Raw genomic sequence first — 25,930 nt, 5'->3', positions numbered from 1 at the left:
GCTTAACACTCCCTTGTTATAAGTCTTGATTCTAAATGGGATTGAGATGTTACGCTAACAAAGAGTACCAGAGAAAAACCCAGCTGGGTGTCCTGGCCAGGTTCTCTCTACTGACCCTGGACCAGAGACCAACATACAATAATACTGATGAGGGGAAGGAATAACCATGTCCATGCCAGGTTTATGGTATTACATGTATATAACCTGAAAACTACTGAGGCTGGACATCTCCATACTCCTGATTCTCTCTCAGCTCTGCAGCAGATTGCCTCGGGAATCCATGAGCTGTCTGTGTTGAGCGCTATGTAGTTTGTTAGACAGAATGTTCTGGCTGCTCCAGTGCACTCAGACACCGTCGGCACAATCGGTCGGAAAGTCTTTCAACGTTTAATGGTATGTGTGAACATCTCTCTCAGGAGCCAAGTAAAGTCACCCTCATAAACTATGGGCGCCAAAAAGACGCGATGACAAAGTAATATAGCCTGTGGTCGTATATCATTCCCTCACTATACAGTAGCTGTATGAAACACAGCACGTAGCTCATCTAGTGCTGCTGGGTAGATGTGTGTGTGTGTGTGTGTGTGTTTACAGAGGTGTGAATGTGGTAATTAGTCGTAAATCGTGTCTCTCTAACCTTTGGTGGACCGACGTTTGTAATGGGCGCAGTGTTCCAGTGTTGTGGTTGATTCTGTCACAATATATTGCTTCATTATAGTTCATGAGGAAACTATCCGCTTTCCTCCTCAGCTACAGTAACTAGCTAGCTGCTCCCTCTGTCTTCTGCTCCATAGAGGAGAGGAGAGGAGAGGAGAGGAGAGGAGAGGAGAGGAGAGGAGAGGAGAGGAGAGGAGAGGAGAGGAGAGGAGAGGAGAGGAGAGGAGAGGAGAGGAGGATATGGGGTTTGGGATTTTTCCAAATCTCTCTGCTTCCTCCCCACATCATTATTTTCAATGGTGTATGAAACATGCAATTACCATCGTAAAGCCTGGCTTTTTTTGGACTCTGGGCTTTCTCCGTATTTCTATAAATGGCTTTCCCTGTCCCCAAATCAAAACCCATGAAGTCGTAATAACAAAGGATCAGTGTACCAAATGGTTTCATTCCAAACGGAACCATTTGCCCTCCATCGACACAGAAAGAGACACTGTTCACACTTGCAGACGGACACAAAGGTTGAGTGCACACACACTCACACACACACACACACACACACACACACACACACACACACACACACACACACACACACACACACACACACACCCACAACTACACTAACCGACATGAATAGACAACCCAGTCTTTTTAAAGCACAGATACAGTACTTCAGTGCATGCTGGCAGACACAAATTCTCACAGATTGTAAGTTTACATTTCTATTGTATGAAAGAGAACTCAGTGTGTGGGTGTTTTCATTGATTCAGAGGCATTAAGAATGAATTCACTCAAAGGAGAGGTGAGAAGCTAGTGTGTGAGTGGCAGCTCATATAAAAGCCACCTGGTTCTCTCCAGCTCATCTGTGATTTGAGCCTTTGATACGGCTGGCGAAGAGCCTTTTCCAAACAACAAAGAAGAGACTTGGTGCTGAAGGACGACAACAATGGGCCACTTGTCAGCCTGGAGATAAAAAGATGACATCCGGTTTTTTTCCCTCTTGTTTCTCATTTTATATTTTGCTATTTCTTTTTTCAAAGGTTCCTGTAAAAGGGAATGTAGATGGGGAGTGATTTTTTTTCTCTCGATTTCCCCAGTGTGTCCCCCCCACCCCTCCTCCTCTTCTTAGTGAGGCCACAGTGAGGCTGCCTCTCAGAGATTCTTGTCTTTCCCTGTGGGCCATGACTGTGTTTACCGATGTATTCCCTCTGTAAGAGACTCACCCTCTGTACAGAGAACTTTTATGTACCCCCTCTCTCAGACAGACATACCAGAAGAGTGAATAATATGGCTATGTAAAACTACAGCAGTGCTTTGATAAAAACACACTCCAGCTACACTCTCCAGCTCTTTCTCTGCCCTGTGGATTGTTCAAAAAGCGTTCGATATTCCAAGGTGTACGATGCCTTCAGGCTATGCTCAAACCCTACTCCCCAACCCAGCACTCTGGTCTCTGGGCCCTCCCACCCCTGCGGGGGTCAGCTCCCGCTCTGCCCAGTCAAAACTCTTCTCTGTCCTGTCACCCCAATGGTGGAACGCGTTTCCCCCTGAAGCTGGGACAGCAGAGTCCCTGCCCATCTTACAAAAATGTCTGAAACCCTACCTCTTCAAAGAGTATCTTAAGTAAGACATCTCAGTCGTATTGTCCCACCGTGCTATCTTAAGAGGAATACACTAACTGTGCGTACTACTGCATAAGAGCTTCTGCTAAATGACTACAATGTACAATGTTGTTTAGTGCAAAGCAGAGCAGGGGAATAGTGTTGCATTGTCATTGTTAGGTGAGCTGAGCTGCAACAGAACAATACAGAGGACACTTACATCAGCCAGGCTGTTGTCATAGCGCTCAGGACACGGTTGTGACCTTACTGTGGGGCGCTCGCTGCAGCAGTCCATCGTCATAGTGAAAGTGTCGTAGTGACGTGCCACATTGGATTCTGGGAAAAGGGGGCCGGACACTGAGATAAAGCCAGTGTGGGACATGGAACAGGAGAGTGGTGCAAAATGTTGTCAAGTTTCACGGAACAATGAGAAACGAGCAGAGCTAATGAGATGGATTAGGTAAAGATGAGTGTAGGGGATGACAGAATGGAGTGGAATGGAGTGTAAAACAGTGGTAGTTTGAATGAGAGAGAAATGGAGATGGATGTAGGACTGAGAGGTGAGCGTAGTGGCGTCACACGGCTAAAGGGGCCAGGATGGCTGTGTATAGAGTAGAGACTGATACACTGTGGAGAGAGCTGGGAGGAGATGCACCGTAGCTGTTACTGTGAATGACCTCTCTCAAAGGAAGGTAAGAGAAACTCACGTTTTGTTTTTCTTCATCTCGTTTTTTACTGGATATCAATGGCAGCTTTGTGGTTATGAATAGATGACTTACCCCATGTTGTTTTGAATTAGTTGAAGACAAAAATGATGACAAAGTCTGAGTGCTCAAAGAGAGGAAGTGTATACTGCAGGGCTGCTGTGAGTCTAATCAGTGCTTCTGTCTGACTCTTCTGTTGAAGTGGAGCGAATGCCTGTGCTCTCAGCCGAGGCAGAGAGGAGAGAGGACAGCGCTGAGGACAGGTCCCCAGAGGCCCCCTCGGGCCCCCAGTCCATAAACAGATGTGTCCTTGTCCCCAGTCCCCACTGAGAGAGCGCAGCCACTCAAGTGGCAAAGCAGGTCCAAACAATAGTGACAAATGTAAAGCTAAATATTGGCTTTATCTTCTCAGTAATAAAAGGCCCATGAAATTGATTTAATGCTGCAGCGCCTCTCTTGGGCAGCTTCTTACCGCCTGAACACAAAACAAAGAGCCGCAGCGATCTATTAATTAACCCACCTAATCCTGAAAAGTTAATCTCTCCACAACTTTGCCTGCCACTAACTTTGAAGCCACAGGGTCAAATGGCAGGGAGGGGAAGATACAGTACTTAGGAAAACAGAGCGAGAAAGAGAAAAGAGTGTTCTCCAGCAAAGGGCTCTTCTGCACGGCAACAGCGGGGCTGGCGTTTGTGGAGAGGCAGGGATGCGCAACCGTCATTAAGCATAACATCCGAGCTGATTTGTGTTTTTCGGAAGAGATTAAAGAGAGGTGTAGAATAGCAAAAGTGATGTTTGAATCAGGGCCGTCTTAGACTTGAGGTAAATGGTGACTGATTGTGAAATGCTTTCCGTCTATCTGCTTCTCTGTGTTAGAGGCGTCACTACAGACCCTGGTTAGATTTCAGGCTGTATCACAGGGCGGCGCACTAAGGTTGAAAAAAGTTTCCCAGAAAACCTGGTTGGAGGATTCTGCATTTCCTGCTTATTTCCTTCTGTTTCTGTGAATCTTCCAACTGGGATTTCTGGAAATTGAAAACCTGGGAATTTTGGGGAAGTTGCCAGAATTGTGCAACCCTACCCATCACACACTCACGTCTCTGAGCTATGAGCAATTTTTCTTGTAACTGCATGTCTTTGCTTCTCGCCCACCTTACGGTCCCAGCACGACGCCACCTCACACCAACGTTCTCGCTCATGCTCACATTGTGTCTGCAGAGGTGTGAGTTACATAATTGAAAACCAATGTGTTTTTCTCCTCTGTGGTTCCTCTGACCTGCCCTTTTGCCTCCTCCCACCTCCCCCTTGCCTCACCATCATCAGTCTTTTCGTGAGCCCCTCTGGGCAGAACTGCAGGGGGACGCTGGCCCAGAAAATAGGTCACCCCTTGGTGGTCTTCTCACCTCGACAGTATCAGAAAAACACTCGACTTCCTCCAGAGAGGGCTCAACACTTCCCCTGTGTGTCTGTCCGGCTGCTTGTCAGCTCAACACACATGGAACATACACACACAGTACACAAACACAGAATACAACACATAGAGAACACAGAACATATCACACAGAACACACACACATAACACAGAACACTTTCTGTTTTGAAAAGATCAAGACCACATCTCTCTGGCTGGCTAGCTGGCAGGGTAATTAGGAGATTGAATGTTCTCGTTAACAGTACGTTCCTGTCAGGATAATGTGGGCTGTTTGATTATGCAAAAGCATATTAGGGCCAGAGTGAAGAGTCAGGCTAGTCGTCAGGCCTAATGACATGCCATTCCTCTGTGTGAGAGAGGGTGGGGAGGGGAGAGGAGGAGAGGAGAGGAGAGGAGCCATCTCTGGTGTCAGGCCCTGGGCATGGACGAGTCTCTGTCAGCCAGAGATGGGTGTGTTCATTAGAGAGAGAGACTGCACTGTAATTACATCAGTGCTCTAAAAGAGGCATAGACACACTGACTCCACTTGTTGCTTTAATTGCACATTGTAATGATGCTGGTATTAGTTAAATTGTTAGAGCACTGCACCGGTATACTGAGTAAATCAGTGGAAGTCCTAATCGGTGTATTTGATCACCATTTTAACATATTAACAGATTGGCTCGGAAAGTCACAGTAAAACAACAAATGCTAATTTTCTTTCAATGAGTATTGATTGGATATGAACATGATAGTTTCCAACCCCCCACAAAATGTCAAGGCTCAATTTGAGTGTCTGAAAATGTTTTGATACCTTCACTCATGCATTCAAGTGGCCAAAGCTGAATCATACCCTAAAAATGAAAGGTTCTTGGAGTTGAAACTGTGGGGGAACCCCTTTTAATGGATCCTCGAAAAAACATTTTGAAGAACTTTTTGGGTTGATTTTTTAACTACCCCCTTTATGTAAATGTGATATATATATATATATATATATATATATGTGTGTGTGTGTGTGTGTGTGTGTGTGTGTGTGTGTGTGTGTGTGTGTGTGTGTATATGTATTTTTTATATATAGGTATTTTTTACAAATGAGCAAAATAAAGGAAAAAACATTTTTTTGCTTTGTTATTATTGGGTATTGTTTGTAGATTGATGAGGGGAAAAAACAATATAATCCAACATGTGGAAAAAGTCAAGGGGTCTGAATACAGACACAAAGAATGAACAGTTCTGTCATCTGTACGCAATACAGCTAGCCTTCAGCATATTCTTATGGCCCACATATTCTTACTTCATTGTTGATTGATATCCATCGAATTGTGTCCATTTTCTGTTTTAGAAAGATTGGCATAAAAATGTAAAGATAGATAATATCATCATGAAACAATATCAATGTAGATCATACAAGGGACAAACCTTACCTTAAATTGAGGAGATCGTTACATTTTTCAGTTAAGTGCCTGCAACTGCTGTCCTTTAAAATCCAAATGTTTCAGTTAGGCAGTTAGGTTCCTGCAAGAACCCCCACCAACTAAGGAGATTCCTCAATGAACCCCACCTCCTATGGGGTCCTTGGAAGAACCTTTTGGGGGCCATTTTCAGTGCCAAGAACCCTAAGATTCTTTGAAGAACTTTGCAGATCTTAGAAGAACCGTTGTTGAACCCCTCATTTTTAGAGTGGAGCAACTGGTAACTTCTGGGGCCAGAAGAAAATACAGGGGACACATTACAGAACCACACCTCCCAGAGAGCATTGCTGTAGAGCTCTAAAGAAGCTGGTCTCTCTCCAGAGTAAAGCCGTTGATATCCCCTCCACTACAACCAGCTGAGATAGTCTCCCCACGCTAAATGGAAATATGGCAATATGGCACAGAGAGCCTCCACCAAGTGGAGCTCACTCGCTGCTGCTAACTCAATTAAGAGGCATGCACAACTGGGCCTGATCGAAACGATAGTGAGCGTTTTAAGGCACCCTAATTATTTAATTTGAGTAAATGATTGTGCCCCCCCCCGCCCCCTGTCAGTTTATCGACAGTGTGACCGGCCCAGCCCCCGGCCCAGCACAGTGTGTGTGTGTGCTGATAATTAGGCGAGTGAAGGCTCAGCATGGAAGAGAGGACCTCCCGCCTACCCTAACCTCTCACCAGATACAGTGTGTGTGAGTGAGTGATTGCATATGTGTGTGTGTATGTGTGTGTCCGTGTGTATGTGCTTATGCAAGCATCTTCACAAGTCTACCTCTCCCTCTCTCTCTGTATAAATGGGAAGGCTGTTTGTCTCTCTCTCTCTTTCTCTCTCTGTATAAATGGGAAGGCTGTTTGTCTCTTTCTGTGTCTCTCTCTCTCCCTCTCTCTGTATAAATGGGAAGGCTGTTTGTCTCTCTCTCTCTCTCTGTATAAATGGGAAGGCTGTTTGTCTCTCTCTCTGTGTCTCTCTCTCTCCCTCTCTCTCTCTCTGTATAAATGGGAAGGCTGTTTGTCTCTATCTCTGTCTCTCTCTCCCTGTCTCTCTCTCTCTCCCTCTCTATCGCTCTCTCCCTCTCTATCTCTCTGTATAAATGAGAAGGCTATGTAAGTCAGATCCCAGAGCGTGTCGATAGAACACTAGAACACTGTGATGATCTCCTGTGGAGCAGCCTCTGGGTTCAACTAGCTTAGTCTGGGATGACAGTGAGTGACATGTTTCCTCTGTGTGCCCGCAGGCTTCCCGGCGACGGCGTACGGACCAGTGGCGGCAGCGGCGGTGGCAGCAGCGCGTGGCTCAGGTAGGGGGGCCCGAGGAAAAGGCGGCTACATGGCGTACCCGCAGAACACAGGACCAGGTAAAAACTCTGCTCTGTCCGTGTTCTGTGTGGCTGCTGCTCCCTCCAGCTTCTCCCGCTCCTCTGCTTCTCCTTAGCACACCCATGGAAACATGCTTTATGTAGTCCACACACACTGGAGCCCTCAACACTTCTTCTCCAATCCTAACACTTTGTCTAAGAATGACTCGCCAAAATAAAGTAGCTCGATCGAGTTCGACCAAATTAGAAATGAGTGGCTGAATTCAACTTTTGTGTAGTTCTTCATTGGCGATGTGATGCGATATGTCTGCCTTAGCCCTCGATGACTAACACTGCTCCTCCAACCATAAAACCTGGAGACATCCACTCACTGTACACACACATAGCACTGATTGATTAGCTAACAATGTACACACACACACTCCTCCCTGTTTCTCACTCCCATTGATTCACCAGTCAGCTACATTAACAGATCTGGCTCTGTCCTTCTCAATAACACTAAAGCAATCAATAGCACTGAATAACAACCTTGGTGTTGGAAATTGACAGGCAGCATCCAAGCTCTAGGGAAGACTGGTTTTCTTAATCGGACTCAGGTCATCTGTCTCTGAGTTCTACAGTCCCTCCCGTTGGTGGAACCTCTGCTATATGTGCTCGTGGTCCTGCAGTATGATCATGTGAATGTAAACCTCAAAGTCCTGATGGAAACTGTTTGGAAATATATCCTGACCCACCAGTACACTCAAGCGCGTTCACACACCCATTCACTTCAGCGCAGGGAACACAGGAAGCCAATCAGATGTTCTTTCTCTCCAATCAGACCTCTTCAAAACAAACAATCTGCCAGAGAATGAGGAAGTTTGAGATGCAGGGGGACCATCATGTACTGCTGTCAGATTGTAACACAACTCTGGGTTGTCTGATAGGGGATGTATGAGGGGGAGATGAGGACAGAGGTGTAGTGAGGTAAATGTTGACCTCACAGGTCTGCTGCAGACTAGGTAATGAGGAGCCATAGGGGACTGTCTCAGCTCTGAGGTTCCAGACACCTGCAGCCCTCTAGTTTACTGCACACATTTTACATTTACATTTGAGTCATTTAGCAGATGCTCTTATCCAGAGTGACTTACAGGAACAACTAGGGGTAAGGGCCTTGCTCAAGGGCACATTGACAGATTTTTCACCTCGTCAGCTTGGGGATTCAAACCAGCGATCTTTAGGTTACTGGCCCAACGCTCTTAACCACTATGTTTCCTCTCGCACGCATGCACACACACACACACATGGTAGATCAACAGGGTTGGGTGCTGAGGAAGACGCAGCATGTTTAAACGTGACCTTCGTCTCAGCTAATCTCCCGCTCGTCTCCTCTCCGAGCTGCAGCGCCGTGCTGAGCCGGGGTGGACGGGTGCATCTCATTACCGCCCCGCCGCGCTCCTATTTACCCATACGCTTAACATCCCACCGAGCGAGCCTTATACCCCTGCCTCTGTCTTCTCTTCGCCACGTGGCTGGCTGCTCACTGGCGTCCCTGCCTGCTCCGCAGAGAGCCAAGGAGAAGTGAAAGACAGTCCCCTATCTCCAACACGGGGCTGTCACCCTTTTCTCCTCTCTGGCTCTGACAGCCCATGGCTTAATTACAGCGGACAGATCAACACCGCGCTCACATAGCCTCCCTCTCCATGACAGGGCAGTGCTGCTGCTGATGACGGACGGGGTTTTTAACTCCTCCCTTTTATTTACTCTCTGACTAAAGTAATCCCTAGGACTGGCCTCGCTGTCACGCCATAACAATTTAGCCCTGAATGACAAGAGTGGAGTCAGAATGTTACTCCATGTCTCCCTTCCCAGTGTTTGTCCTTCTGTGCGAATGTAATAGATGAGGAGCCTCTATTACGGAGATCATCGGAGAAAATATTACAGGATGGACGTATCGAATAGGGATGGCTGCTTGACCGTCACTGATGAATGACACGTCCTGGAGAAGTTATTGCTTTGTTGGTTTATTACTGGGATATAATCCATAGAGTTTCAGTGAGGAGACAAAAGCAGTTGTTATTGATGGATTCTCTGTGGCCCTGTCATTCCTATGGACAGTGATTGATCAGGAAATCTAGGGTCTGGTGCACTCTGACCTGACTTTATTGGGCTCCTGAACATTGGGATCAGCCATTACAGTGAGATGCTAGATCACTGGATCGCGCCTCTGATCCTCCAATAGAAGGAGATCACTCATCGGAGTGCTGTCTTTTAGATTGCCTCGTCATCACTTTGGTCCTTATTGGAGGTGTGCAGATGTGCTTTTCAACTTGTTGCTTTAGTTTCAAACAGTATTCTATGGGAGATTTCCACAGCCCCATAACTCTGCATTACAGATAAACATGCTGCAATACAATGCCTTTGAATGCAGAGTGGCAGCATTGTTTCTGTTGCATCAGCCCCATCATGCACCTCTCTCCTAGAACTGAGGAGCTGTGTGAATGTCATGTCAGCCTGGGGTTTAGGCCTTATTGCCCTTCCCCTCTGATCTCCCCTTCTCCATCGCCTCGGTCCCACTCAACAGAGATATTTCTGCCTGCTCTGTCTCTCCTTCGGGCCCTTTCAGCTCCCTCCAGAGGAATGAGCTCTTATTATGTGCATCGGAAATGAGTGGGATGTTTCAGTCTCAGATGAGATGGCCGCTTCTTTTCTCAAGGCCTCTGCCTGCAAACCTGCATCGTGCATCGATCGCCATGGAATTTCTGCTGCCGAGCTCATTAGGGCCGAGGATGCTCTTTTGAGCTTTTATCTTCTTTTTTTCTTTTTTCTTCTTGATGTTTTGCTTACTCTACCTCTTAACTGTTAACTCTCTATCTCTCTCTCTCTCTCTCTTTCCCTCTCTGCCTTTCTCTCTCTCTCATTTTCTTCCCCAACCTCTGCCTCCCCTTCTATCTCTCATCCTCACCCTTTCTCACTCCCTGTCTCTCTCCCCTGTCTCTCTCCCCTGTCTCTCTCCCCTGTCTCTCTTTCTGTCTCTCTTTCTCTCTCTTTCTGTCTCTCTTTCTGTCTCTCTCCCTGACTCTCTCCCTGTCTCTCTCCCTGTCTCTCTCCCCTGTCTCTCTTTCTGTCTCTCTTTCTCTCTCTTTCTGTCTCTCTTTCTGTCTCTCTCCCTGACTCTCTCCCTGACTCTCTCCCTGACTCTCTCCCTGACTCTCTCCCTGTCTCTCTCCCTGTCTCTCTCCCCTGTCTCTCTCCCTGTCTCTCTCCCCTCTCTCTCCCCTCTCTCTTTCTGTCTCTCGTTCTGTCTCTCTCCCTGACTCTCTCCCTGACTCTCTCCCTGTCTCTCTCCCCTGTCTCTATTTCTGTCTCTCTCCCTGACTCTCTCCCTGTCTCTCTCCCCCTATCGCGCTCTTTCCCTGTCTCGCTCTCTCTCTCTCTCTCGCTACCTTTCCCTGTCTCGCTCTCTCTCTCTCTACCTTTCCCTGCTCTTCTCTCTCTCTCTACCTTTCCCTGCTATTCTCTCTCTCTCTACCTTTCCCTGCTCTTCTCTCTCTCTCTACCTTTCCCTGCTCTTCTCTCTCTCTCTACCTTTCCCTGCTCTTCTCTCTCTCTCTACCTTTCCCTGCTCTTCTCTCTCTCTCTACCTTTCCCTGTCCTCTCTCTCTCTACCTTTCCCTGTCCTCTCTCTCTCTCTTTCCCTGTCCTTCTCTCTCTCTCTACCTTTCCCTGTTCTTCTCTCTACATTTCCCTGTCCTTCTCTCTCTCTACATTTCCCTGTCCTTCTCTCTCTCTACATTTCCCTGTCCTTCTCTCTACAAATTTCCCTGTCCTTCTCTCTCTCTCTACATTTCCCTGTCCTTCTCTCTCTCTCTACATTTCCCTGTCCTTCTCTCTCTCTCTACATTTCCCTGTCCTTCTCTCTCTCTACATTTCCCTGTCCTTCTCTCTCTCTACATTTCCCTGTCCTTCTCTCTCTCTCTACATTTCCCTGTCCTTCTCTCTCTCTACATTTCCCTGTCCTTCTCTCTCTCTCTACATTTCCCTGTCCTTCTTTCTCTCTCTACATTTCCCTGTCCTTCTCTCTCTCTACATTTCCCTGTCCTTCTCTCACCCCTCTTTTTTCTTCTCTGTCTGCCACACCCTCCCTCCCCTGTGAGTAAGTGGATGTCAGTAAGACTCAGTGGGAGCGGATCAGTCTCGTCAGCTGAAGAGACTCATTACATGTCCGGTTCTCCTGGCCAACAGTCCCTTGGTACACAATAAGTGCATTGTGCTGAAGGTTAACGTGGCTTTAGTTCCCTCCAATATTATTTCTGGAATAAGCACATCTCTCAGGGCCTTTTCTATGGCCAATCAATGCTGTCTTTAGGCCCCCAGTGACCTGTGAAACACTGAGGATATGCTTTAATGTGACCTTTCCCACTGCACAGTGCACAGTATAATGCTTTGGTAGTCATATTTCTATGCCTGAAATGGACCCCATACTGTATAATAGTGCTATTAAGCAGCACCTGCTAGTGTACATGTTGTTTTCAGAGGGAATTAAACAGTGAAATAGGTTTAAAATGTCCTTGCTTTCACAAGCAGGGATGTGTTGTTTTCAACATACACAATTTACACTCTGCAACATTGTTTTTGAAAGAATGGCACATTTTCTGTCCATTAAAATAACATCAAATTGATCAGAAATAGTGTAGACATTGTTAATGTTGTAAATGACTATTGCAGCTGGAAACAGCTGATTTGTAATGGAATATCTACATAGACGTACAGGCCTATTATCAGCAACCATCACTCCTGTGTTCCAATGGCACGTTGTGTAAGCTAATTCAAGTTTATCATTTGAAAATTGCTAATTGATCATTAGAAAACCCTTTTGCAATTATGTTAGCACAGCTGAAAACTGTCTGATTAAAGAAGCACTAGTTGAGTATCTGGAGCATCAGCATTTGTGGGTTCGATTACTGGTTCAAAATGGCCAAAAACAAAAAACTTTCTTCTGAAACTCATCAGTCTATTCTTGTTCTGAGAAATGAAGGCTATTCCATGCGAGAAATTGCCAAGAAACTGAAGATCTCGTACAACGCTGTGTACTACTCCCTTCACAGAACAGCGCAAACTGGCTCTAACCAGAATAGAAAGAGGAGTTGGAGGCCCCGGTGCACAACTGAGCAAGGGAACAAGTACATTAGAGTGCCTAGTTTGAGAAACAGACGCTTCACAAGTCCTCAACTGGCAGCTTCATTAAATAGTACAAGGCAAAACATCAGTCTCAACTTCAACAGTGAAGAGGTGAATCCGGGATGCTGGCAGTTTTCAGCTGTGGTAGCATAATTGCAAAAGGGTTTTCTAAGGATCAATTAGCCTTTTGAAATGATAAACTTGGATTAGCTAACACAACGTGCCATTGGAACACAGGAGTGATGGTTGCTGATAATGGGCCTCTGTACGCCAATGTAGACATTCCATAAAAAATCTGCTGTTTCCAGCTGCAATAGTCATTTACAACATTAACAATGTCTACACTGTATTTCGGATCAATTTAATGTTATTGTAATGGACAGAAAATGTGCTTTTCTTTCAAAAACAAGGACATTTCTAAGTGACCCCAAACTTTCAACGGTAGTGTACAACTGTGATGATGTATTATTGACATAGATACAGTTGAAGTTTACATACACCTTAGCCAAATACATTTAAACTCAGTTTTTAACAATTCCTGACATTTAATCCTAGTAACAATTCCCTGTTTTAGGACAGTTAGGATCACCACTTTATTTTAAGAATGTGAAATGTCAGAATAATAGTAGAGAGAATTATTTATTTCAGCTTTTATTTATTTCATCACATTCCCAGTGGGTCAGAAGTTTACATACACTCAATTAGTATTTAGTAGCATTGCCTTTAAATTGTTTAACTTGGGGCAAACGTTTCGGGTAGCCTTCCACAAGCTTCCCACAAAAATGTGGGTGAATTTTGGGTCCATTCCTCCTGACAGAGTTAGTGTAACTGAGTCAGGTTTGTAGGCCTCCTTGCTCGCACACGCTTTTTGAGTTCTGCCCACACATTGTCTATAGGATTGAGGTCAGGGCTTTGTGATGGCCACTCCAATACCTTGACTTTGTTGTCCTTAAGCCATTTTGCCACAACTTTGGAAGTATGCTTGGGGTCATTGTGCATTTGGAAGATCCATTTGCGACCAAGCTTTAACTTCTTGACTGATGTCTTGAGATGTTGCTTCAATATATCCACATAATTTTCCTACCTCATGATGCCATCTATTTTGTGAAGTGCACCAGTCCCTCCTGCAGCAAAGCACCCCCACAACATGATGCTGGCACCCCCGTGTGTCACGGTTGTGATGGTGTTCTTCGGCTTGCAAGCGTCCCCCTTTTTCCTCCAAACATAATGATGGTCATTATGGCCAAACAGTTCTATTTTTGTTTCATCCGACCAGAGGACATTTCTCCAAAAAGTACAATCTTTGTTCCCGTGTTCAGTTGCAAACCATAGTCTGGCTTTTTTATGCCGGTTTTGGAGCAGTGGCTTCTTCCTTGCAGAGTGGCCTTTCAGGTTATGTCGATATCGGACTCGGACTCGTTTTACTGTGGATATAGACACTTTTGTACCTGTTTCCTCCAGCATCTTCACAAGGTCCTTTGCTTTTGTTCTGGGATTGATTTGCACTTTTCGCATCAAAGTACGTTAATCTCTAGGAGACAGAACGTGTCTCCTTCCTGAGCAGTATGACGGCTGCGTGGTCCCATGGTCCTTATACTTGCGTGCTATTATTTGTACAGATGAACGTGGTACCTTCAGGCGTTTGGAAATTTCTCCCAAGGATGAACCAGACTAGTGGCGGTCTACAATTGTTTTTCTGAGGTCTTGGCTGATTTTTTTTTGATTTTCCCATGATGTCAAGCAGAGGCACTGCGTTTGAAGGTAGGGCTTGGAATACATCCACAGGTACACCACCAATTGACTCAAATGATGTCAGTTAACCTATCCAAAGCTTCTAAAGCCATGACATAATTTTCTGGAATTTTCCAAGCTGTTTAAAGACACAGTCAACTTAGCGTATGTAAACTTCTGACCCACTGGAATTGTGATACAGTTAATTATAAGTGAAATAATCTGTCTGTAAACAATTGTTGGAAAAATTACTTGTGTCATGCACAAAGTAGATGTCCAAAATGACTTGCCAAAACTATAGTTTATTAACAAGAAATTTGTGGAGTGGTTGAAAAACGAATTTATAATCACTCCAACATAAGTGTATGTAAACTTCCGACTTCGGCTGTAGATAACATACCATTTTTTCATTTATGTTTGGTTTGATAATTTCTACCATGTGATTCATATCCCCAGGGAAACTGTTATCCTATGGTTCTATTCTGCCTTAAAGAGAAACAAGAGGTTCTTATGTAGATGGGGTTTTCAGTATTCTCCTCCACTGAACCCTGGCTGTTTTGTTTTCCACTGATGAACCCACAGCTTGCTTGAAGAGGGAAATCATTTGGCACATTTTGACACATTATCTGAGATCATTATCCATTTCCTCCCAACAAGCTCTGTGATCCTGGGAAGTGCCCCAGAGGAGTCTGGGATTGGCTGCGTTCGCTGGGCTAAATTAATCTGGCTCCCCGGGCCCCACGGGTGCTCAGGTCCGTCCGTTTGCCCCAGATGCTGCTCCGCTTAGCTCAGCGACGAGCCCAGAAGAGCATCACATGTCCTGGGTATAGCATGCCAAACCAATCCATGTGACAGTGTTTTCCCCCAGTTTGACTGGGGCCCAGGGAGAAGATGTGACACTTTGGGGATGGCAAGGCGCCCCTGTCCCCTTCTCGTCTGCTCCTGTCCTGTCCCAGTGCAGTTGCTCACACAGCTGTGGCTGGCAGATGTTCAGGGGTCACTGGGGAGAAGCCCCTGGCGGTTGATCCATGCTGAGCCTCTCCCAATGGGCTTCAGGCAGGCTTGAGTCATGGCCTCACTCACTTTGGTTTCAGTGGAAGTTGGAGCAACTTATGAATATGAATAACTATACCTTATAAATCACTAGTCACTCATAAACACTCATTAACACTAACCAAAACCCTGGTCAAAATGTGAACGTTGTGTTGTTAGAAGGACAGTATCGGACCAGAACTGTTCTAGTGGTCAATAGATCTCCTGACTCACACCTGCAGGAGGGAAAGTAGCCCAGTCACACACCACATTGTCACATGGCTGATTAGACACCTGTCATTCACTATCAGACAACATTAAAAACGGTTATTTTCCTGTGATGAGGCACTTTTGGAAGCTATCAGTGTTTGAAAATGGATTGCGAGAGGAAGAAAGAGAGAAAGAATGAAAGCCTAAAGGAGAACAAAGGCCTGTGTATGGGCTAGCAAATGCAGGAATAAATCATCTGTTAAAATTCATTAGCCAAGCCTCTCTGAGCATAAAATGACAAGACATTAAATATGTATTATTTATGAAATGCCGCTGTCTTTGAAAAGGGGGTCTAGTGCTGTTAATTAGTCACCCATTCAGTCAGAAAATACTATTTCAAATGGAAAGTGAAAGATAGTCTCAGCAGCCCAGAAAGCGGCAGTTTTTTATTTTTAAAATGGCATCGATGGAAATAAAGTAGCTAATTACAGTTGCTGTGAAATTCAAAGCTAATTTGGGAAGCCGTATGACAGGTATATTGACATCCTCTGTGGTGTGATGTGTGCTTATAGCCTCCAAGGAATTCAAAGGGGGCAGGGGAGAGGGAGGGATGATTGGGAGCAAACATTGCTCTAGGTGTGTGTGTGTGTGTGTGTGTGTGTGTGTGTGTGTGTGTGTGTGTGTGTGTGTGTGTGTGTGTGCGCATGCGCGCCAGTGACGGTGTGTGCGCCAGTGATGGTGTGTGCGTGTGTGCGCGTGTGTGTGCGCGTGTGTATTAATGTGTGTGTGTGTGCCAGTGACAGCGTGTGTGTGTGTGCGCGCGCCAGTGACGGTGTGTGTGTGTGTGTGTATTAATGTGTTTGTGTGTGTGTGTGTGTGTGTGTGCGCCAGTGACAGCGTGTGTGTGTGTGCGAGCGCCAGTGACGGTGTGTGTGTGCGTGTGTATTAATGTGTGTGTGAGTGTTTGTGTGTGTGTGTGTGTGCGCCAGTGACAGCGTGTGTGTGTGTGTGCGCGCGTGACGGTGTGTGTGTGTGTGTGTGTGTGTGTGTGTGTGTGTGTGTGTGTGTGTGTGTGTGTGTGTGTGCGCCAGTGACAGCGTGTGTGTGTGTGCGCGTGACGGTGTGTGTGTGTGTGTGTGTGCGCGTGTGTGTGTGTGTGTGTGTGCGCCAGTGACTGTGTGTGTGTGTGTGTGTGTGTGTGTGTGTGTGTGTGTGTGTGTGTGTGTGTGTGTGTATTAATGTGTGTGTGAGTGTTTGTGTGTATTTTGGGGAATTCAGTGTCAGGATAATCACAGACTTGTGCACTCTTAAACACCTCGTCCTCTCTCTAAAGTGGTTGAGGAAATATCCCCTACGTTTTACCATGAACATGATGGGCTTCTTTGTCTGTTTTCTCCAAAGAGATGAGTAAAGTAGCAAGTTTCAAGGCAGTGGTTTAGAATCGCTCCTTAGAGGCAGTCATCTGGCAAAGTGGAAATGACACAGGAGCATATATCTACTTGAAGAAAGCCACCCTCGTGAAGGCAGTATGTTATGAGAGATGCAGCCTCTCCAACCCTGGGCAGTAAGTTCTGAGCTGGCCGACGAGAGCTGCCCACTCCCACCCCAGCAGCCCCTGGCCAGTGGCAAAGAGGGAGGGAGAAGAGAGGGATAATTATCAGTATAAATGGAGCTCGACGAACGATTCGCACTGCTGGGCTGCCTGATCTGGTCGCCAAGGCAACCTCAACCTGCTAATTTGTTTTGTAGATGAGTAATTACATCCAATTAGACCAGTGTGGGGAGAAAAAGAAAGTCCAAAGAAGGGGCCATTGTTCCAGTTAGATGGTGTGAATATTAATAATGGGATGGTCTCAGGCTCATAACAGATATGATCAGTGATGCTGCTGCAGCTGTGGGGGCCTATTGCCCAGCCTACCTGAGACATCACTCTACAGAGATGATGATCTATCCGTGTGTGTGTGTGTGTGTGTGTGTGTGTGTGTGTGTGTGTGTGTGTGTGTGTGTGCGTGTGCGTGTCCCCTCCACTGACCCCATGTCCAGTTTAAACTCCTCAGTATAGGGTTCTAGTGCACATCTCTGAGGTAGTGCGCAGGTGTCTGAGCATCCACCTTTACCTAACCATGAAAGACCAAGGAAAGACGTATTACACTGGAGCACAGTGTCCTCCTCAGTTGAATAGTCACGTACTGTTATTGTAGAAGGCTTTCAGTGCTGTGACTGTCTGTAAAGCATTGTTTTATGGCACCGTTTCTGTCCTCAGTCACCTCAATCAGAATGTACATTTTTATGTTCCACACTGGTGAGTACTGATAGCCACAATGCATTTATTATCTACAGACCAAAAACTGAGAAAGGGTCTAGGTAATATGTGAATGCTCCTTGCATGTTAAAGTGGTCAGAGAGACATGCAGTATTGTGTTCTATTCTAAGAAAAAAGTAATTGTGCGATATGATATTCCATCCTGGTTTATTATTATTCATTTGTGGTAGTTCCATTGATTGGACCAGATGTTCCTTTAATATAGAAATACAGTACAGTAGTTTATAATGAGCTTTATTCCAAAGCACCACAGGGATTGTATGCATACACACATATACAAGCCCCCGTCCATCCCCCACCAGAAATGCGCTAGTGTAGAGAAATGGGAGAATTAGGCCCTCTCTAACAGCTTGGTAAAAAACATATGTCTGTTAGGATGATCAAAGGAAAGCCATTATTTCTACATCTTTGATGTTCAGCCACTTTTCTTCACTCTCGTTCTGTTTCTCACCTTCGCCCAAGTGAAAGTAGCTTAAATCATTTGTTTGCTCTGAAAAGAAAATTAGTTGGGGAAGATAATCAAGCTATTCTGCCTCTCCCAGATGGCAGCTTTGGTCCATAGAAGGGAGCGTTTTCAGTGAGCCTAATTTTATTCATATCCTCTCCCACTGGTGGCACTATCATTAGAAGCAATCTACCTGAACAATAAAAGTAATTTTGCCTGGCTTTATTAGATAAGACCCTCCCGGCAGTGAGAGGCCTCATGCCAGCAGCTGAGGACTAATTGTCCGTGTCAGCGCAAACAAAGCCGCCATGTGTATTTGTTGTGTCTGTGGATGTCGTCTTCGTGTCCTGTCGTTCCCGCTATCCTGGAATTGGCGGAATTATGCAGATTGCAACAGGAAGCTGCCATTGTCGGGGGCCTGGCAGCCGGTACCATACGGATGTGGCACGGGTGGTGTGGCTCGGCCAGGGACAAAGCAGGGCCTCCCCCTCCCTCCCCTCCCTCAGCCTAGCACCTCTCAGCCGTTTAACTAATGGGGGAGATTGTGGCAAGGCCTTTGTAAAGGTCGCTGCTTGTTTGTTGTTAAAGATCTAATTAGGAAGAGGAGAGGAAGCAGAGGAAGCTTGTCTAATTAGAGATGAGCATGGGAAAACCACCTCGGAAACTCAAGGACGGACAGCTATTAGCGTGGATGTCACAAACGGATTAAACACAAGTGTCCCTAGTTTTCTCCTGGTGTCCTTAACGATTAAAGCTGGGCTGAATGCATATCTCCTGTGAAAGTCGCCTGAAGGCGGCATTCCATAGCACAGGCAGAAGAAAGGAGGATGGTGGGCAGGGGTGAAGATAAGGAGGTGGAACACTCAGGAAATTTGCTCCCTTATCCTTTTTTCCCAGTCCCGGAAGAGAGCACATCCTTCAGAGAAAAGCAGTGACCCTGTCAAATGCCCTCGTCCATAATTCAACCTGGCCCGTCCTCCTCACAGAGTCCTCATTCCCGTGCTGCAGAGGGAGTGTCTCCCAGGTTGTTGATAAGCGTAAGAGACTGTCCCTGCCTGGGAGTACTGGCTCTGTGGTTAGTGGCATGGCTGTGGTGTGGGGTACAGAGGAGGTGCAGCTGGATTTAATGTCACTGGAGCACGTGCAGAATGCTGAATGGCCACACGTGTGACAGTCGGGCACAGACAGACAGACAGATATACAGACAGACAGAAAGACAGACAGCAGCCAGCCAGGGAGCCTCCAAACCTGAGATACAGAGATGGACTGAGGGTTGAGTGCAGATCACTGGTGACTCAGCAACTGTCCCTGGGTCCTGTCATATTCTCTCTATCACACTGAGAGGAGACAGCTCTGTCTGACACCACTGGAGTCATAACAGCTCCTTGACATTCTCTCATTTCTAGACTTGTTTGGGAAGACTTGTCTTAGGTTAGAAAGATTTACAGTTGAAGTCGGAAGTTTACATACACCTTAGCCAAATACATTTACTCAGTTTTTCACAATCCCTGACATTTAATCCTAGTAAAAAATGATCTGTTTTAGGTCAGTTACAATCACCACTTTATTTTAAGAATGTGAAATGTAAGAATAATAGTAGAGAGAATGATTTATTTCAGCTTTTATTTCTTTCATCACATTCCCAGTGGGTCAGAAGTTTACATACACTCAATTAGTATTTGGTAGCATTTCCTTTAAAATTGGTTAACTTGGGTCCACAAGCTTCCCACAATAAGTTGGGTGAATTTTGGCCTATTCCTTCTGACAGAACTGGTGTAACTGAGTCAGGGCTTTGTGATGGCCACTCCAATACCTTGACATTGTTGTCCTTAAGCCATTTTGCCACAACTTTGAAAGTATGCTTGGGGTCATTGTCCATTTGGAAGACCCATTTGCGACCAAGCTTTTACTTCCTGACTGATGTCTTGAGATGTTGCTTCAGTATATCCACATAATTGTCCTACCTCATGATGCCATCTTTTTTGTGAAGTGCACCAGTCCCTCCTGCAGCAAAGCACCCCCACAACATGATGCTGCCACCCCTGTGCTTCACGGTTGGGATGGTGTTCTTCGGCTTGCAAGCGTCCCCCTTTTTTGCTCCCAAGGATGAACCAGACTAGTGGAGGTCTACAATTTTTTTTCTGAGGTCTTGGCGGATTTCTTTTGATTTTCCCATGATGTCATGCAAAGAGGCACTGAGTTTGAAGGTAGGCCTTGAAATACATCCACAGGTACACCTCCAATTGACTCAAATGATGTCAATTAGCCTAACAGAAGCTTCTAAAGCCATGACATAATTTTCTGGAATTTTCCAAGCTGTTTAAAGGCACAGTCAACTTAGTGTATGTAAACTTCTGACCCACTGGAATTGTGTTACAGTGAATTATAAGTGAAATAACCTGTCTGTAAACAATTGTTGGAAAAATGACTTATGTCATGCACAAAGTAGATGTCCTAACCGACTTGCCAAAACTATAGTTTGTTAACAAGAAATTTGTGGAGTGGTTGAAAAACGAGTTTTAATGACTCCAACCTAAGTGTATGTAAACTTCTGACTTCAACTGTAGGTGAAAGTACGGTTTTATCATTCTTTTTTATTCCTGCATCGACCCATTCACTCATTCATTCCTTTATCTTCCCATTAACGCTGCCCTTCTCTGAGTTGTCATCATTTTCCTCATTGGTAAAGACTGATCGGTTTTCCGTAGCAGTTGCTTAAGAGAGATGTAAAGGGGTTATTGCGTTATGGAGCTTTGTTCCACGTCTCAGGGTTTACTGTACATGACTGGAAGTCTGCCATTTCAGGAGCCCATTATTTAAGAAGTGGGAATGGAGCCCGAGTAGCGCGCGGTGAAACTGTGAGGCCCTAAAGCGCCGGCTAAGGAACACGCCTGGTGTTTAGATTCCATTTGGCAGCTGCTGACAAGCTCATTATGGCGGTCTAGGTGTGGCACGGCTTTGATCGCCTCTTCAGTTGGAGACTGAAATAAAAAACAAGCACACAGCAGGGAGACCTGCCATGAAAAGAGCCGCTGACGCCAATCTCAGCTTTTCCTTGAGTGGATTAACTCCCCATATTGAAGAGGTGCGAGAGGGAACAATTGCCTTTAATGGCTCTCTTTATAAGAGCAGCTTGTCTCAGATTAAGAGGACAAGCAGTAAATGTCAGCACGTCTTATTGCTGAATGACGATTTCTGAAGCGTTGATAATCCTCCATCTGTGTTGAATGAGGGCCACATTTGAATGGTCCAATAAGTGTGGAGTGTTTTGGAGCCCTGCCTTTTGTTAATGGTCAGTAAACATGAATGTGTCTCTTTGTTATCCAACCCAAAGAAAATGTCACATGCATAGACCTCAATATGTAGTAGTAGTGGTTCAAAATCAGAGGCATGAAATTAATTATTGATTTGTACGCATTCTACATTTTCCTCCCGTTGAATGATGAGTGTTTACATCAGATATGTCCAGTAAGCATTGTAGTCGTCAAATTAAAGCTGTATTGACCTGTGTTTTTAATGATTCTCCAATTTCATCCCTCTCTCTGAATTGCAGGACAATGTGAGGGAATCAGGTTAGATTGATTCATGTATAGGATTTAGAGACAGCCAGTCTACTACCTCAGAAAGCTCCTAGTTCACTGTTTGTCTTATGATTGTTACTAGCCAGTTAACAATGCTATTACCTTAGACAGTCAAACATCCTATTACCTTAGACAGTCACCAATCCTGTTATCTTAGACAGTCAACAATCCTATTATCTTAGACAGTCAACAATCCTATTATCTTAGACAGTCAACCATGTAATTCCAGTAAGAGGTTGGGTTCCCTATAGAGGGATGGTGTGTTACCCTGGTTCTGACAGACTCCTACACCTCAGACACTCAGACTGGCAGCAGGATCTGCTGGGGAGGGAGAGCAGGGAGAGGACACAATGTATCTCAGCCAAATGAACCCCTCATTAGTAGTGTCACACACCAACCACCATGCCATGCTTATGAGTCTGGACATTGACTACTGTGAAACAATGAAACCAAACGTTTTCCACAATGATGGAGTCCCTTCCCCTCCCCCTCCCCAACCTATACTGTACCTCTCAGGCTTTCACGATTACGGGTTTTACTCTGCGCCCAGTGACCAGAGGGGGGCGCCCTGCTCCTTTGCGGACTATGGCTCCCTGGGGCCCCAGGCGGCTCAGATGCTGCACAGTGAGCATGCCACCTCCGCCTGCAACTCCCCCCTCCAGCACCTGCACAGCCCGGATCAGTTTAAGAGCCCAGGTTTGTATGTGCATCTCTCTCATCCACCGTCTGGACTGTTCAGTTTGACTCATGAAGTTTCCTCCATACAGATGATCTATGCAGTTTTTTGGTTGACTTTTTTTTTTTGGTCTTTGAGGAGGAAAGAAATAAATGCGAAAAGGATGAACGTCTTGCCAGCAATGCATTGCATGTTTATTCCTTCTTTTTGATTTTCAATGTAACTTTTTGTTTATTTGTGAAGTTTGTTCCATGCCCCTGCTTGCTCCAAGGGGAGGACTTGTATGTTTTCCTCCATACACAGAGCATGGGAGGTAGGGGACTGGACTACTCTGTCCTCTGTGAGAAAGCTCTCATTTACTTCGCTTATGTCCCTATCTACCCAATTCAACCACCTGGACATTTGAACCTTTTCGATTTCAACATTTGAATGAGAGTGAAAGACTGACTGACTGGGAGAGTGAAAGGGTTAGTCAGTGAAAGGGTTAGTCAGTGAAAGGGTTAGTCAGTGAAAGGGTTAGTCAGTGAAAGGGTTAGTCAGTGAAAGGGTTAGTCAGTGAAAGGGTTAGTCAATGAAAGGGTTAGTCAGTGAAAGGGTTAGTCAGTGAAAGGGTTAGTCAGTGAAAGGGTTAGTCAATGAAAGGGTTAGTCAGTGAAAGGGTTAGTCAGTGAAAGGGTTAGTCAGTGAAAGGGTTAGTCAGTGAAAGGGTTAGTCAGTGAAGGGTTAGTCAGTGAAAGGGTTAGTCAATGAAAGGGTTAGTCAGTGAAAGGGTTAGTCAGTGAAAGGGTTAGTCAATGAAAGGGTTAGTCAGTGAAAGGGTTAGTCAGTGAAAGGGTTAGTCAGTGAAAGGGTTAGTCAATGAAAGGGTTAGTCAGTGAAAGGGTTAGTCAGTGAAAGGGTTAGTCAGTGATAGGGTTAGTCAGTGAAAGGGTTAGTCAGTGAAAGGGTTAGTCAGTGAAAGGGTTAGTCAGTGAAAGAGTTAGTCAGTGAAAGGGTTAGTCAGTGAGAGTGTATTGTAAATTATTGAGTGATGGATAATTGTTCTGCGAACAACTAGGCAATCAGAAGACATGTTTTGTGCATAGATTATAGTAACATTACATCCTAGTGCAGTCATATGCATCATTTAGCTATTACATTACAAGTGGCATGTTTCAGTATGATATCAGTGTGTGCTTTTTGCAGAAGCGCTGACATTTACCTTTGCAATTTGGTGTGTCTTTCTCAAGGTTGTGTTCTTTACATAGTGAAACTATATGTTGCATCCAATAAGTCAGTGGAAAACAATTGTGTTTCTATGCCATTTTCTCTACAGAAAATACGTAGCTATAACAATTTAATTTCAATTGATTACCCTCATTTTAAACCACATTCAGGGTCAGCATGTGCTATTCGTTTGGTCATAGGTTTGTTCCTGATAAAACATGTCATTTCACTAAATGACATTTCATATTTTGAGGAGTAAGTGTACATGAGAACAACCATGTTGAGAGGAGTAAGTGTACATGAGAACAACCATGTTGAGAGGAGTAAGTGTACATGAGAACAACCATGTTGAGAGGAGTAAGTGTACATGAGAACAACCATGTTGAGAGGAGTAAGTGTACATGAGAACAACCATGTTGAGAGGAGTAAGTGTACATGAGAACAACCATGTTGAGAGGAGTAAGTGTACATGAGAACAACCATGTTGAGAGGAGTAAGTGTACATGAGAACAACCATGTTGAGAGGAGTAAGTGTACATGAGAACAACCATGTTGAGAGGAGTAAGTGTACATGAGGACAACCATGTTGAGAGGAGTAAGTGTACATGAGAACAACCATGTTGAGAGGAGTAAGTGTACATGAGAACAACCATGTTGAGAGGAGTAAGTGTACATGAGAACAACCATGTTGAGAGGAGTAAGTGTACATGAGAACAACCATGTTGAGAGGAGTAAGTGTACATGAGAACAACCATGTTGAGAGGAAAACGTGTGAGAAGTGTTCCTTATTGACCCCAGCTCAGGGGATGTCAGGCAGAGAGCCTGGTGCTGTTGATCTGATCCACAGTAGATATGCTGGACTCACTGTATGTTCTTGTTGTGTCGCTCTTCAAAACAATCTTACTAACAGTGAAACAGATGATATCACTGAAAATATGCTAGACTTCCTAAAGTGAGTTTGACTACTGGTGTGGCTCTCTCCTGACCAGATCTTATCCTCCCGTCCAGATGAAATGGCCATGTAGACTAGAGACAGTAATGATGTCTGCTGATGATGATGACCCAACCAGACTGACTAATGGTGCCGTCACTGCTCTGTAGAGTCCTACTCTATTGTACCAATGAAGGAGTGGAGTGGAGGAGTGGTGACCAGCAGGCAGTGGCAGGTGTTGAGGCCCCCCGCAGTCCATCCCTGTACTCCTCACTAGTCCTGCCTCATTGGCTTTGGCAGCAGACAGGAAAAGACATCTTTAGGCCCCGTGCTTTACAGCGAGGATTACACAGATCTCCTGGTTTGGAGGCCGGCCCATTCTGGGTGGAGATTTGTCTGTCTGCATGACTCATTGGGATGGATCCCTTCAGGTTTGAGCACTCCACTGTCTGTCTGTGTCCTAGGGCTTCACAGGAAGATGGCAGGACTGCAGGCCTACAGCCACTTCTCCATTTACACACAGTGGTGATAAGTGGGCTTTGATTACACACACAGCTGTAGAGAAAAGAGGGTCTACATCTAAACGCCAAGGTGCTGAATGTGGGGAATTGTATAGTGTGTTGACTCTTTTTTTTCTGTGCTTGGCTGTAGAAGAGGAAGTGTTTTGTGTCTTTCCTCATTTGGTAAAGGGCCATTGTGAATGGCTCCTCCTGGTTTTCTAATGATGCCCTGTGGGTAAAGGTAGGGAAGCTGAGACAGACGCCCAGCCACGAGGAAATGAGAAAATTGTAACTGCCAGTCTGAATAGAAATGCTTTCATGGCGAATGTTAATTGTAAACCACCTCCACCCCTGTTTACCTGAGAGGGAATGCTTCCCCTGTAGCCCCAAGTGCTTTCAGACTGTGAATACATTGATGTATTTTAAAGTGCAACTCAATAGACGTGATCACACCAGTCAAACTACAGTCTACAAACTGCTTCAGTTATTAAGACCCAATTACAGGACATGAAGCATAGCCATATGATACTACAGTGGATAAACATCATCCTATTGACCTCCTGCTTTGTCATTGCTCAGATACTTAAGCCCCAATGATGTGTTTTCCTGGGGAATGTTTGTTCATATCTACCCACCCCAGTCTCACAGACACAGTCGTATCAACAAATATCACCAGGTTTGCTTTTTTGTTGAACCTACTTTTTCAGAGTTAATGTTATTTTTGCTGAAAATAGGAAAGCAGGGTAGGCATAGAATTACATTTGTATCAGCACCTTTCTCCCTTATCCACACAAACACTTTGTCAGAGCAGAAACAACATACAAAGTGACATGAATAAGACCCCAGCGAGTGGAGTTGGTGCGGAATAGATGAGTCACCTGTGTCTTTAAAAATGCTGTGTAATCAAAGGCTGGCTCGTTAAATTAGCATGGGCGCCACTAAGCCACCAGTCAACCCCAATAAGTGTAACTCATGTTTTG

General features: G+C 45.2%; 1 protein-coding gene across 1 annotated transcript in view; it reads left to right on the top strand.

Moving 5' to 3' along the window:
* Window positions 1–25,930, top strand: part of LOC115149109 (RNA-binding protein Musashi homolog 2-like) — a 256,896-nt gene that overhangs the window by 217,983 nt on the left and 12,983 nt on the right. Inside the window, exons 7-8 of the mRNA XM_029691634.1 lie at window positions 7,075–7,194; window positions 22,154–22,333. Of these exons, the coding sequence (XP_029547494.1) occupies window positions 7,075–7,194; window positions 22,154–22,333 (300 nt within the window). The remainder of the gene's footprint in view (window positions 1–7,074; window positions 7,195–22,153; window positions 22,334–25,930) is intronic.

This window comes from Salmo trutta, chromosome 15 (genome assembly GCF_901001165.1).
Source record: "Salmo trutta chromosome 15, fSalTru1.1, whole genome shotgun sequence".
In the NCBI taxonomy this organism is placed as follows: Eukaryota; Metazoa; Chordata; class Actinopteri; order Salmoniformes; family Salmonidae; genus Salmo; species Salmo trutta.
Note: the sequence above shows the minus strand (reverse complement) of the source record. Positions and strands in the feature narration are given on the sequence as shown.